The sequence below is a fragment of the Octopus sinensis genome, linkage group LG26 (assembly GCF_006345805.1).
Source record: "Octopus sinensis linkage group LG26, ASM634580v1, whole genome shotgun sequence".
Taxonomy (NCBI): domain Eukaryota; kingdom Metazoa; phylum Mollusca; class Cephalopoda; order Octopoda; family Octopodidae; genus Octopus; species Octopus sinensis.
Window position 1 is genome coordinate 17,982,019 of NC_043022.1, and position 15,071 is coordinate 17,997,089.

A 15,071-nucleotide genomic window follows, 5' to 3' on the forward strand; every position below is an offset into this window, starting at 1 on the left:
CTTAATAACTATATATATATATATTAGGAAAGGCTGGTTTATGGGATTGCCCTGGGTTTCGCGTCCATAAAGGGTTTATCTTTATGGCGTACAGTCAGACCCCAAAACCTGTTGGCCCAAGATCACTTTTAAAGAGGTCTTGGGCCATCAATTTTTGGGGTCTGACAATACGCCATAAAGATAAACCCTTTATGGATGGGAAACCTAGAGTAATCCCTTAAACTGTACTCCCCCCATTAAAATATACACTGCTCTACATCTTAGAGTGTACTTCTTCTCTGGATTTATGTTTTCTAAAAACGATATATATTGCTGGCCTTGTGCCAAAATGTGGAACCAGCATTGGGAAAGTTCAATGACAAAAGGTTGACATCAAACAAAATGTGTTGCAGTGTTTACTTAGAGACTCTCAGGTTATCAGTTCAAATCCCATCAGCTTTGTTCTTTTATCCCTCTGGGATCAATAAAAGGCCAGGGAAATAAATGTCCACCACCCTCTGCCTAGATTTGTGGCCCTGCAACTATGTATGTAATGAATATGTTGGATTTCAGGTTTTTTAACAGCAAACTCCACTCACCCAGTTGACCCAGCTGGGGGTTGAGCAAGTCCCTGTGAGCATCCCAGTAGCAGCAAATCACTGCTCTGCCCTCTTTATCCAAAACAATCTAGGGGCCTTCAGGGATGGAATCTATACCCTTCCTCTTTGCACTAACTCCAACAGCAGTAAAATAATATATATTTTTTTAATAAAATTTTCTTCAAGTTGATGAAGAAGAAAAACATCATCAAATTTTTCTTTCTACATCTTTTAACAATTTTTTAAAACTTCAAATGATACAGGTTTCCAATTTTGGCACAAGGCCAGCAAGTTCGGGGAAGAGGCCAAGTCAATCACATTGAGCCTAGGACTCAACTAGTAGATTATTTTATTGATCTCGAAAGGATGGAAAGCAAAGTGGAGCTTGGTGGAATTTGAACTTACAACGTAAGGATGGACGAAATATCACCCAAGCATTTTGTCTGGCATGCTAACGGATTAGCCAGCTTGCCACCTTAAAACTTTATATAGCACAAAATCTAAGAATTTATTTTTTAATGTTAGTGTATAATTAACTTTTGAAAATAGAATGATAAATGTTTTCTTTTGTGAAATTTCTTCTCAGTCATGTTTCATAAAAAAAATGACGGTGCTCCAGCATGGCCACAGCCATTGGACTGAAACATATAAGAGAACTAGCAGTATTGCCCAGCGTCGCTCGGGTTTGTTTCGACCCTTTAGAATTGGAATTTTTGAAAAGTAAAAGTTTTGCATTATGTAGCTTGTTATTCCCCTTAAGTGAACATTTTTCTGGTTGAAATACACCAAAAAAATGGTGACACAGCAGTGAAAAAATCGTTAAAAAATAGGGATTTTCGTAGACAAAAAAGCACCCTTTTGATGTAAATAATTTTTGGTGTTAACATGGTCCTATTTGAATTTTTTCTTCTATGGAATGAAGAGCAAGCTTTCTATCATACTCTCAATTTTGGTCAACTTGCGCCACAGGGTCTCGGAGGAGATAGTGTTAGTTGAAGGCTACCAAACCTGCCATACACAGACAACTTCAGCTTTATATATCTAGAGATAAGAGAATAAGTAAAAAATGGAAGGAAAAGTCGCCAATTCTTTGAAAATTTCATTTAATAATGGAAGGGAGACAATTACGTGTCGTTGCACCACTTCTGATTCCAAAGTCGGGCCATGCAAGAAGGTAACTTGACTTTCGTTGAAGTTTTACTCGTTAAACTAGTATTTCTGTATAAATAATATAGATGTACTTCGAAGTCACACATCTCAGAGGAAAGAGAAAAAAATTACAGAAAGGGGGGAATATAGAAATATTGAAATTTCAGAGGCAAAAAAGTTTTCAATGTTTGCGAAATGAAAGACAGAAATATTGAAGAAATAAAGGAAGAATAAAACTGGTTTCGTTGCTTCCCCAAGAAGTGTGCGACTTCGAATGACACTTTTGACAAGAATTCTGTCTTCTATATTTATAGAATCAACGAATTCCTGTCATATTTACACAATTCCATTTGCTTACTTTTTAGTTTTCAAACTTTGGTCGTTATTTTTTTCTAAACCAGGTTTAATCGTCTTTTTATTTTATTTTTAAATATCTTCGATAACTTCAGGGAAAATATTGCGATGGGGAAAGGGAACAATAAAACACAACTAAATACAATTAATTAATCAAAATAAATAATTAAATACCGTTAATTGGTATTTTGTACAAGAGAAAACTTTACACTTTACTATGTTGTGGAAAGGAATTTGGCAGACGGAAACCGCGTGCGTGGAATGCGGCAATCGGGCATATATATATATATATTATATATATATATATATATATATATTATATATATATATATATTATATATATATATATAATATATATATATATATATATATATATAAAGGTGTATATGTGTACACCGGTTTTAAAATCGGTTTTGTTCGTATTTCGGGCTGTGACTTAGCGCTCTGATAATTACAACCAATATAACCAATATCCGGCAGAAGTATATACGAAGATCGATATGATGGGCAGTGGTGAAGTTGGTAAGAGTCCTCACCTCATTTATTTTCCCTGCTTTGGGCATAAATAAATAAATTAATCAATTTAAGTCGACAAGTTGACGGAATCGTTAGCATGCCGGACAAAATGCTTAGCAGTATTTCGTCCGTCTTTACATTCTGAGTTGAAATTCCGCTGAGCTCGACAAACATATATATATATATATGACAGACAAAGCTTTATGGAAATGTTATGGTTTCTGGAACCGGATTTTGAGGAAATCGTGGGAAATATCTGAGAATCGGGGCATTGAAAACTGGGGAATTTATAAAAAAACATCCTGGGTTATGTGAAATAGTGAAACGAAAACCTAAAGTGTTCTTTAATATTGTTTTTTATTTCTTTTACTTCTGCTAGAAAAAATACTTTAAATATAAACGTAGATATATTACTAGGAGAGGAAAATATCTGTTTTTTCGTAAGTTAGAAGTATTTAATTAGAAATAATATTAAAAAGAAAAAAAACCTTAATTAATTTAAACATGTTATAGTGTATAAGAGGCTACAATATTTTCACTTTAAAATCTTGCGCATTATGGAAAGAAAAAGAAAAAAGTTCACATATGTTCTTTTCTACTCTAAGCACAAGGCCCGAAATTTTTTTGGGGGGATGGTCAGTCGATTAGATCGACCCCAGTACGCAACTGGTTCTTAATTTATTGACCCGAAGTGGCATAGTTTCGGTTGTAGTAGCACAGATTTCCGTCGATTTCCGTAAAAAACTTTTATTTTTTTACATAAGTAATGAGAGCGAAAGAGACTAAGAGGAAGCGATTTTACGACGAGAAGGTTTCACTTTGAAGTCGGCCTGTGTGTGTTTGATGGGGTGTGGGAGACAGACAGTATGTTGTGTAAGTGAAGTGCTTCTGTTAGTGTGTGTGAAGAGACAGACATACATATACACATACACCGAGTAAAAAATTACTATGAATCGGCCATACATACATACATACACACACACACACACATACATAGATACATACACACACACACATACATACATACATACACACACACATACTTACACACACACACATAGATACATACACACACACACATACATGCAGACATACATATACACATACACCGAGTAAAAAAATGACACTGAATCGACCATACATACATACACACATACATACATACACATACACACATACATAGATACATAACATACACACACACACATACATGCATACATACATATACACATACACCGAGTAAAAAATCAGTTATCTCTCTCTTTCACACATTACTCTCTCTGTCTCTTCGCACACACTAACAGAAGCACTTCACTTACACAACATACTGTCTGTCTCCCACACCCCATCAAACACACACAGGCCGATTTCAAAGAGAAACCTTCTCATCGTAAAATCGCTTCCTCTTAGTCTCTTTCGCTCTCATTACTTATGTAAAAAAATAAAAGTTTTTTACGGAAATCGACGGAAATCTGTGCTACGACATGCGAAACTTCGCCCCCGAAGTTCACATACGTTAAAAAGTATTTAATTCTAAATCTCATTAATTATAAGATATTTAAGGTCCCACGGTAATTTCCTCAAGGCCTCTTCTGATCTTATAAGGTTTTTTTTTAGTCCCCTCTGGTTCAGGGGAGGTAACCCGTCCTCATTAACTTCTTTTTCTGTATTTCTCCATTTCTGATCCTTTCCTCACATCTGCCCCGAATAGAGTCGCCATGATCAGAGAATCAGAAATATTTTTATGGCTTCGGTGTCAGACTTGCAGGTGACATGACATTTGCTGCAAAAACTGGAACACACTAATTAATCTACATTCGCACACATGCACACAAACACAAATTTACACACACATAAACATAAAGCTACACTCACCCACAGATTCATTCATCCACAGTACAAATCGTTCATAGTTACGCAACTATCTCGCTGCAGACACACGCACACAGAGCTACACTTCCACACACACACACATACTTGGAGCTCCACATATACAGACACAGGCATACAGCTGCACTCACACGCACACATAACACTACACAGGCATACAACTGCACTCACACGCACACATAACACTACACAGGCATACAGCTGCACTCACACGCACACATAACACTACACAGGCATACAGCTGCACTCACACGCACACATAACACTACACAGGCATACAACTGCACTCACACGCACACATAACACTACACAGGCATACAACTGCACTCACACATAACACTACACATGCATACAACTGCACTCACACGCACACATAACACTACACAGGCATACAACTGCACTCACACGCACACATAACACTACACAGGCATACAACTGCACTCACACGCACACATAACACTACACAGGCATACAGCTGCACTCACACGCACACATAACACTACACAGGCATACAACTGCACTCACACGCACACATAACACTACACAGGCATACAGCTGCACTCACACGCACACATAAAACACTACACATGCATACACTGCACTCACACGCACACATAACACTACACAGGCATACAGCTGCACTCACACGCACAATAACACTACACAGGCATACAACTGCACTCACACGCATACATACACTACACAGGCATACAGCTGCACTCACACGCATACATAACACTACACAGGCATACAACTGCACTCACACGCACACATAACACTACACAGGCATACAGCTGCACTCACACGCACACATAACACTACACAGGCATACAACTGCACTCACACGCACACATAACACTACACAGGCATACAGCTGCACTCACACGCACACATAACACTACACAGGCATACAACTGCACTCACACGCACACATAACACTACACAGGCATACAGCTGCACTCACACGCACACATAACACTACACATGCATACAACTGCACTCACACACGCACACATAACACTACACAGGCATACAGCTGCACTCACACGCACACATAACACTACACAGGCATACAACTGCACTCACACGCATACATAACACTACACAGGCATACAGCTGCACTCACACGCACACATAACACTACACAGGCATACAACTGCACTCACACGCACACATAACACTACACAGGCATACAACTGCACTCACACGCACACATAACACTACACAGGCATACAACTGCACTCACTCACACGCACACATAACACTACACAGGCATACAACTGCACTCACACGCACACATAACACTACACAGGCATACAACTGCACTCACACGCATACATAACACACACAGGCATACAGCTGCACTCACACGCACACATAACACTACACACAGGCATACAACTGCACTCACACGCACACATAACACTACACAGGCATACAACTGCACTCACACGCATACATAACACTACACAGGCATACAACTGCACTCACACGCACACATAACACTACACAGGCATACAACTGCACTCACACGCACACATAACACTACACATGCATACAACTGCACTCACACGCACACATAACACTACACAGGCATACAACTGCACTCACACGGACACATAACACTACACAGGCATACAACTGCACTCACACGCACACATAACACTACACAGGCATACAACTGCACTCACACGCACACATAAACTACACAGGCATACAACTGCACTCACACGCACACATAACACTACACAGGCATACAACTGCACTCACACGCACACATAACCTACACAGGCATACAACTGCACTCACACGCACACATACACTACACAGGCATACAACTGCACTCACACGCACACATAACACTACACAGGCATACAGCTGCACTCACACGCACACATAACACTACACAGGCATACAACTGCACTCACACGCATACATAACACTACACAGGCATACAACTGCACTCACACGCACACATAACACTACACAGGCATACAGCTGCACTCACACGCACACATAACACTACACAGGCATACAACTGCACTCACACGCACACATAACACTACACATGCATACAACTGCACTCACACGCACACATAACACTACACAGGCATACAGCTGCACTCACACGCACACATAACACTACACAGGCATACAACTGCACTCACACGCATACATAACACTACACAGGCATACAGCTGCACTCACACGCACACATAACACTACACAGGCATACAACTGCACTCACACGCACACATAACACTACACAGGCATACAACTGCACTCACACGCACACATAACACTACACAGGCATACAACTGCACTCACACGCACACATAACACTACACAGGCATACAACTGCACTCACACGCACACATAACACTACACAGGCATACAACTGCACTCACACGCATACATAACACTACACAGGCATACAGCTGCACTCACACGCACACATAACACTACACAGGCATACAACTGCACTCACACGCACGCACACAAACACTACACAGGCATACAACTGCACTCACACGCACACATAACACTACACAGGCATACAACTGCACTCACACGCACACATAACACTACACAGGCATACAACTGCACTCACACGCACACATAACACTACACAGGCATACAACTGCACTCACACGCACACATAACACTACACAGGCATACAACTGCACTCACACGCATACATAACACTACACAGGCATACAGCTGCACTCACACGCACACATAACACTACACAGGCATACAACTGCACTCACACGCACACATAACACTACACAGGCATACAGCTGCACTCACACGCACACATAACACTACACAGGCATACAACTGCACTCACACGCACACATAACACTACACAGGCATACAACTGCACTCACACGCACACATAACACTACACAGGCATACAACTGCACTCACACGCACACATAACACTACACAGGCATACAACTGCACTCACACGCATACATAACACTACACAGGCATACAACTGCACTCACACGCACACATAACACTACACAGGCATACAACTGCACTCACACGCACACATAACACTACACAGGCATACAACTGCACTCACACATAAACTACACAGGCATACAACTGCACTCACACGCACACATAACACTACACAGGCATACAACTGCACTCACACGCACACATAACACACTACACAGGCATACAACTGCACTCACACGCACACATACACTACACAGGCATACAACTGCACTCACACGCACACATAACACTACACAGGCATACAGCTGCACTCACACGCACACATAACACTACACAGGCATACAACTGCACTCACACGCATACATAACACTACACAGGCATACAACTGCACTCACACGCACACATAACACTACACAGGCATACAGCTGCACTCACACGCACACATAAACACTACACAGGCATACAACTGCACTCACACGCACATAACACTACACATGCATACAACTGCACTCACACGCACACAAACACTACACAGGCATACAGCTGCACTCACACGCACACATAACACTACACAGGCATACAACTGCACTCACACGCATACATAACACTACACAGGCATACAGCTGCACTCACACGCACACATAACACTACACAGGCATACAACTGCACTCACACGCACACATAACACTACACAGGCATACAACTGCACTCACACGCACACATAACACTACACAGGCATACACTGCACTCACACGCACACATAACACTACACAGGCATACAACTGCACTCACACGCACACATAACACTACACAGGCATACAACTGCACTCACACGCATACATAACACTACACAGGCATACAGCTGCACTCACACGCACACATAACACTACACAGGCATACAACTGCACTCACACGCACACATAACACTACACAGGCATACAACTGCACTCACACGCACACATAACACTACACAGGCATACAACTGCACTCACACGCAACATAACACTACACAGGCATACAACTGCACTCACACGCACACATAACACTACACAGGCATACAACTGCACTCACACGCACACATAACACTACACAGGCATACAACTGCACTCACACGCATACATAACACTACACAGGCATACAGCTGCACTCACACGCACACATACACTACACAGGCATACAACTGCACTCACACGCACACATAACACTACACAGCATACAGCTGCACTCACACGCACACATAACACTACACAGCATACAACTGCACTCACACGCACACATAACACTACACAGGCATACAACTGCACTCACACGCACACATAACACTACACAGGCATACAACTGCACTCACACGCACACATAACACTACACAGGCATACAACTGCACTCACACGCATACATAACACTACACAGGCATACAACTGCACTCACACGCACACATAACACTACACAGGCATACAACTGCACTCACACCACACATAACACTACACAGGCATACAACTGCACTCACACATAACACTACACATGCATACAACTGCACTCACACGCACACATAACACTACACAGGCATACAACTGCACTCACACGCACGCATAACACTACACAGGCATACAACTGCACTCACACGCACACATAACACTACACAGGCATACAACTGCACTCACACGCACACATAACACTACACAGGCATACACTGCACTCACACATAACACTACACATGCATACAATGCACTCACACGCACACATAACACTACACAGCATACAGCTGCACTCACACGCACACATAACACTACACAGGCATACAACTGCACTCACACGCACACATAACACTACACAGGCATACAACTGCACTCACACGCACACATAACACTACACAGCATACAACTGCACTCACACGCACACATAACACTACACAGGCATACAACTGCACTCACACGCATACATAACACTACACAGGCATACAACTGCACTCACACGCACACATAACACTACACAGGCATACAACTGCACTCACACGCACACATAACACTACACATGCATACAACTGCACTCACACGCACACATAACACTACACAGGCATACAACTGCACTCACACGCACACATAACACTACACATGCATACAACTGCACTCACACGCACACATAACACTACACAGGCATACAACTGCACTCACACGCACACATAACACTACACAGGCATACAACTGCACTCACACGCACACATAACACTACACATGCATACAACTGCACTCACACGCACACATAACACTACACAGGCATACAGCTGCACTCACACGCACACATAACACTACACATGCATACACTGCACTCACACGCACACATAACACTACACAGGCATACAACTGCACTCACACGCACACATAACACTACACAGGCATACAGCTGCACTCACACGCACACATAACACTACACATGCATACACTGCACTCACACGCACACATAACACTACACAGGCATACAACTGCACTCACACGCACACATAACACTACACATGCATACAACTGCACTCACACGCACACATACACTACACGGCATACAACTGCACTCACACCACACATAACACTACACATGCATACAACTGCACTCACACGCACACATAACACTACACAGGCATACACTGCACTCACACGCACACATAACACTACACATGCATACAACTGCACTCACACGCACACATAACACTACACAGGCATACAGCTGCACTCACACGCACACATAACACTACACAGGCATACACTGCACTCACACGCATACATAACACTACACAGGCATACAACTGCACTCACACGCACACATACACTACACAGGCATACACTGCACTCACACGCACACATAACACTACACAGGCATACAACTGCACTCACACGCACACATAACACTACACATGCATACAACTGCACTCACACGCACACATAACACTACACAGGCATACAACTGCACTCACACGCACACATAACACTACACACGCACACAGAAACAAGACATACACATACTTAGTATTTGTTATATTTATGCAGGTTTTTTGTTTGTTTCTTGCAGAAGAGCAGAAATTCCAGGTTGTCCCACTTCACCAAAATCCCTGTTTCTATGACTCCTGTGCTGACCTTCTCAACAGTGAATGGACCCGGAGTAAAACAGCTCGCCTTCATTCCCTTCATAAGTCATGCGATCAGCTACCCGTTTCCCTCGTCTTGGTTGCCCTCGGCCAGCCCCCTGTTATTGGCCATAGCATGCTCTCAAGGGTTGTGGGCATTGAAAAAGCTTGTTTTGTTGAGTCCGTGTTGGTGGACAAAGAATATCGTGGTCAAGGTTTAGGTCGAAAGATCATGATTGCTTCAGAGGAGTTTGCAGCTCGTCTGGGTTTTCAGACGATGTACTTGAGCACTCACGATAAACAAGGTTTCTACGAGCACCTGGGATATAAATACTGTGACCCAATCTCAAAAGCTGACAACTGCACCAAGCTTCTGCCAGAAGGATTCTTGAAGCAGTTGTGTGGTAGTGTAGCAACTTGTGCAACAGACAGTGACATTTCACTGAATAAAAGACAAACATCTGCAGAGAAAAAGACAGAGTGCAACTCCATTGCAACTGATGCAAATCTGACCTCCACCACAAATAGCAACAAGTGCTATAACAGCGTTAGCAACGACAAAGACAATAGTGCAAATGCTGCAACAGTGACTGATAACCATGTGACCCCACCACCACCGCGTGTTCCAGCACCACCACCTCCACCACCACCACCACCACCACGTGCTCCTGCACCACCACCACCACGTGCTCCAGCACCACCACCTCCACCTCTAGCTAAACCATCAAACAGACCAGAAATTGTGCGGATGGACATTAACCTGATCTCCTGGATGAAAAAAGAACTTTGTTGAGTTTCCCTCCAAAGTAGAACTGATTAAAGCAACACTACAAACTCTCCCACGTTTTCTTTCGACTGTGAACTTCCTTTGAAAAGCTATGAACTTGATAAATTCACATTTTTAATGACTTGAATGTCATAAGTGCATTGACCCTTTCCCCTCCTTCATGACCCCTTTTCTGGTCTCTGTTACAAGTATGATGAAGGAAGGAAAGGGTCCTTAAATCAGCAACCTTCCTAAATCTTTGCAACAGAGTGAACTTTGTTGAAACCCTTCAAGAGTCAGGTTGTGGCTGTGATAAACCAGGTTAAATCAATGTCCAGCAACAAAGTCCACTGGACTCTGACATAATGTCTGTCTCTCAAATTGCATTCACAAGACATGCTCATTCCACCACTCGCATACAACACACTTGCACAGTTCTATGACATACTTGTCACACACACACACATACCTTTGTGTGTGTGTGTGTGTCTATTCTTTTAGACATACACACATGTACTTATGTGTATGTATCATCATTTTATGTTCACCCTCCTTGTTTCATTTCAACAGCCCAACAGGATCTGATGACTCAAAGAACTGCTCTCAGTGCCAATGTCTCAGTTTTCCAATGTTTCTACATTTGGATGTGTTTCCAATGAAAACCACTTTGCAAAATGTACTGAGTACTTTTCAAAATCCATCCATCCATCCCCAAATACACAAACTTGTATACATACACACATCAGGCAAATACAAAAATATATTTATGTGTATTTAGTATATATATATATATATATACATGACTGCTTTGTGTGTATATAACAAACCTTGTGCAGCCGTACTCAATGAAAGTGAATCACAGACCGTTGTGCATACATTGCAAGTTCTCTAAACAGTTATATACACCCAGATTTGTGTGTATATGCACACCACACACACATGCACATGTATGCTGAAGGTGCTTATATTTTGCACAACCTGCATCTGGAATTCCCTTTTATAGATGCAGGATTATACGGGGATGACGGTCTTATAGTCACCCTAATATGAATGGCCATGAGTTAGATAGACTTAGGAAGAATTTTATTATTTTCTTTCAAAGAATGGTCTTATGGATAACAATAGAAAGTAACCTAAATAATGTAGATTTTTTAGATATTAACGTAGATTTGCAAATAGATAAATTCAAACCCTACCGTAAGCCTAATGAAAAGCTATATTATATTAACAGAGAGTCGAATCATCCACCCATACTACTTAAGAATCTATTTAGTAATATAGGAAGGCGCATAACATCCATATCTTCAGACAAAACAGCGTTTCAAAATGCTGCACCATATTATAATGATGCATTAAGGAGCAGTGGATTTTGAGAGAAGCTCCAGTATAGTCAAAGCACTACTAACGATAATAGAACACATAGGACTAGAACTAAGAAAGTTTTGTGGTTTAACTTCTAACATTGCCGTAAAAACTAATATAGGAAGAGAATTATTGAAACTAGGTTCTAAGCATTTTGGAACAAACCATAAATTCTACAGAATTTTTAATAGGAGAATGCTGAAGGTTAGCTGTTCTTGTTGCAAGAACTTTGATTCTTTAATGAACCAGCAGCACAACATGAAAACCATTAGAGTCAACCACAGTGCTGGAAATAACCAGAAGAATTGTGATTGTAAAGATCAAAGTTGCCGTCCATTAGGAGAAAATTGTCTAGAGAAAGGAATAGTTTGTAGAGCTAAGGTACAAATAGATGACTCACAAGAATACAGGACATATATAGGAGCTTTGGAAAATTCCTTTAAGACTAGATTATATTCCCACTGCAATCCGTTATGATTCCCCAGAAATAGGATAACAACGAGTCTCACTAAACATGTCTGACAACTGAAAGAAAATGACACTGGTTCTTTCCAAATCAGCTGGACAATCTTGGAGAAAACAGCACCATACAAGCATGGAGCATACAGACACCGAATGAGGTGCAATTTGTGCCTGACTGAAAAGCTCTTCTTCTTGCTGCAGGATAAATATGCACTGAACCAAAGAAGGGAACTTTTAAATTCCTGCAGACACGCTATGAGGCATAAAATGTTAAGTGAAAAAATACGAATAACATTGACTTTTGCATTTGAATTTGACTTTCTCACCTGAAAATTGGCACCATTTTGTTTAACATTCATTTTTACATTTTTTGCCTTTGCATTTTACATTTTGCTCCCTTCAAGAAAACCTTTGACTGGATTCAAACTTTATTTCTGTTTTATTTTCATTATTTTATTGTAACTGTTACTTTTAAATACACCTTTTTGAACCATGTGATTGGTTTTTAAATTGCAATTAAGCCACAGAATACCTCACAACGTGGATTTCCTAATGCACACCTTTAAAAGTCAATCTACAATTGTCCAAAATATGTTTTAAAGATATCGAATACCTGAATGGATTTGTTTTATTTTTTTTATTACAATTTTTATGATTTTTATTATTTATTTAACTACTTTCATTGCATTTATTATTTAGTGAACTGGACAAAATATTTAGGGATTTTTCACCATTTGCTAAGTTTCTGATTTAAGTTTGGCTGAGGTCAAACTTTTACTTAAGGTGAGCCTGGGAACTGATGGTTTTGGGGTTTTGTTGTTTGTAACTTTTGGTGAGCCATGGTGCAACCAACAACAGGGTAAAATCCCTACCATTAATTTGGTGTTGATGGGTAATATCAAATAATTCAATCACAACATATATTTAAATTAAACATGAAAAAAATTGAAATATTACCACTTACATGGAAAAATTGTAATATTAACTTTCAGTATTTTGTAAGGTAAAATCTGAAATTATTAATTGACATATTATTAATTATCTTATAACAGCAATGCCTGGAAAAATCATGGATTACATGGAAAAGTGCAAGCATGAAAAGTAATATTCTTAAGATTATAAACCTGGAAAAGTACAGGACAAGTTATTACACCTGGAAAAGTATAGGACAAACTATTATTTCAAGTAAAGAATAAGAAACTTTTTACTTAAAATATTGCAGCTAAAATTAAAATTTGAATATTAAAACTTATTTTATTATAGTTTACAATTAACACTATACTTATTTAAGTAGAATTTGGCTAATTTGCTACCTTAAATACAGAAAAAATTGACTAATTAGACAAACTTACAAATTAGCTGAACAGTTTTGTACAATAAATTTAAAAGATGAGAACTGTAAAGAGTGATAAATTAGAAGAACTGGCATTCTTTGCTGCACTATTTTAAGTAAAAAGTTTCTTATTCTTTACTTGAAGTAATAGCTTGTCCTATTCTTTTATAGGTGTAATAACTTGTCCTGTACTTTTCCTAATCTTAAGAATATTACTTCTCATGCTTGCATTTTCCATGTAATATATGTGTGTACACACCTTTGTATACATTAGTAAATATATTCACATTTATATTTGCCTGTATATGTATGTATGTATCAACGTTTGTCAGTGCTAGTGTACATATGTATATATTTTTAGTGTGTGTATGTATAAGTGAATGTCTGTATGTGAATAATGGGTGTCTATATTTTGATGCTCTGAGATTTCTGTAAGTGAATATTTTACTATAAACAGACTTACATTTATTTTAATTGAGATTATTTTATAATTTATTAATTTACTCTAGGTATATATGTTTTACATTCTAACTCCGTGATTCCCAACATGGGGCACATGGTAATATTTTGGTGGGGCAT

General features: G+C 40.1%; 1 protein-coding gene across 3 annotated transcripts; it reads left to right on the forward strand.

Moving 5' to 3' along the window:
* Positions 1-1,712: 1,712 nt before the first annotated feature.
* Positions 1,713-13,777, forward strand: LOC115224783 (N-alpha-acetyltransferase 80-like). 3 transcript variants are annotated; one of them, XM_036513823.1, is made up of 3 exons: positions 2,477-2,603; positions 10,515-11,209; positions 11,270-13,777. In XM_036513823.1, exons 1-3 carry the CDS (start codon positions 2,582-2,584, stop codon positions 11,360-11,362), a joined length of 810 nt encoding a protein of 269 aa, XP_036369716.1. In that variant the 5' UTR covers positions 2,477-2,581; the 3' UTR covers positions 11,363-13,777. The 3 variants fall into 3 exon arrangements, with proteins under 3 accessions (XP_029651555.1, XP_036369716.1, XP_029651554.1); XM_029795695.2 differs by lacking the exon at positions 2,477-2,603 and adding an exon at positions 1,713-1,752 and having other exon boundaries at positions 10,515-13,777; XM_029795694.2 differs by having other exon boundaries at positions 10,515-13,777.
* Positions 13,778-15,071: the final 1,294 nt, after the last annotated feature.

Bases quoted from the DNA above. Each gene is read 5' to 3' on its own strand.
- LOC115224783 (XM_029795694.2), top strand. From the start codon at position 2,582: ATGATGGGCAGTGGTGAAGTTG. The intron at 2,604-10,514 runs GTAAGAGTCCTC...TGTTTCTTGCAG, and splicing joins GATGGGCAGTGGTGAAGTTG to AAGAGCAGAAATTCCAGGTT.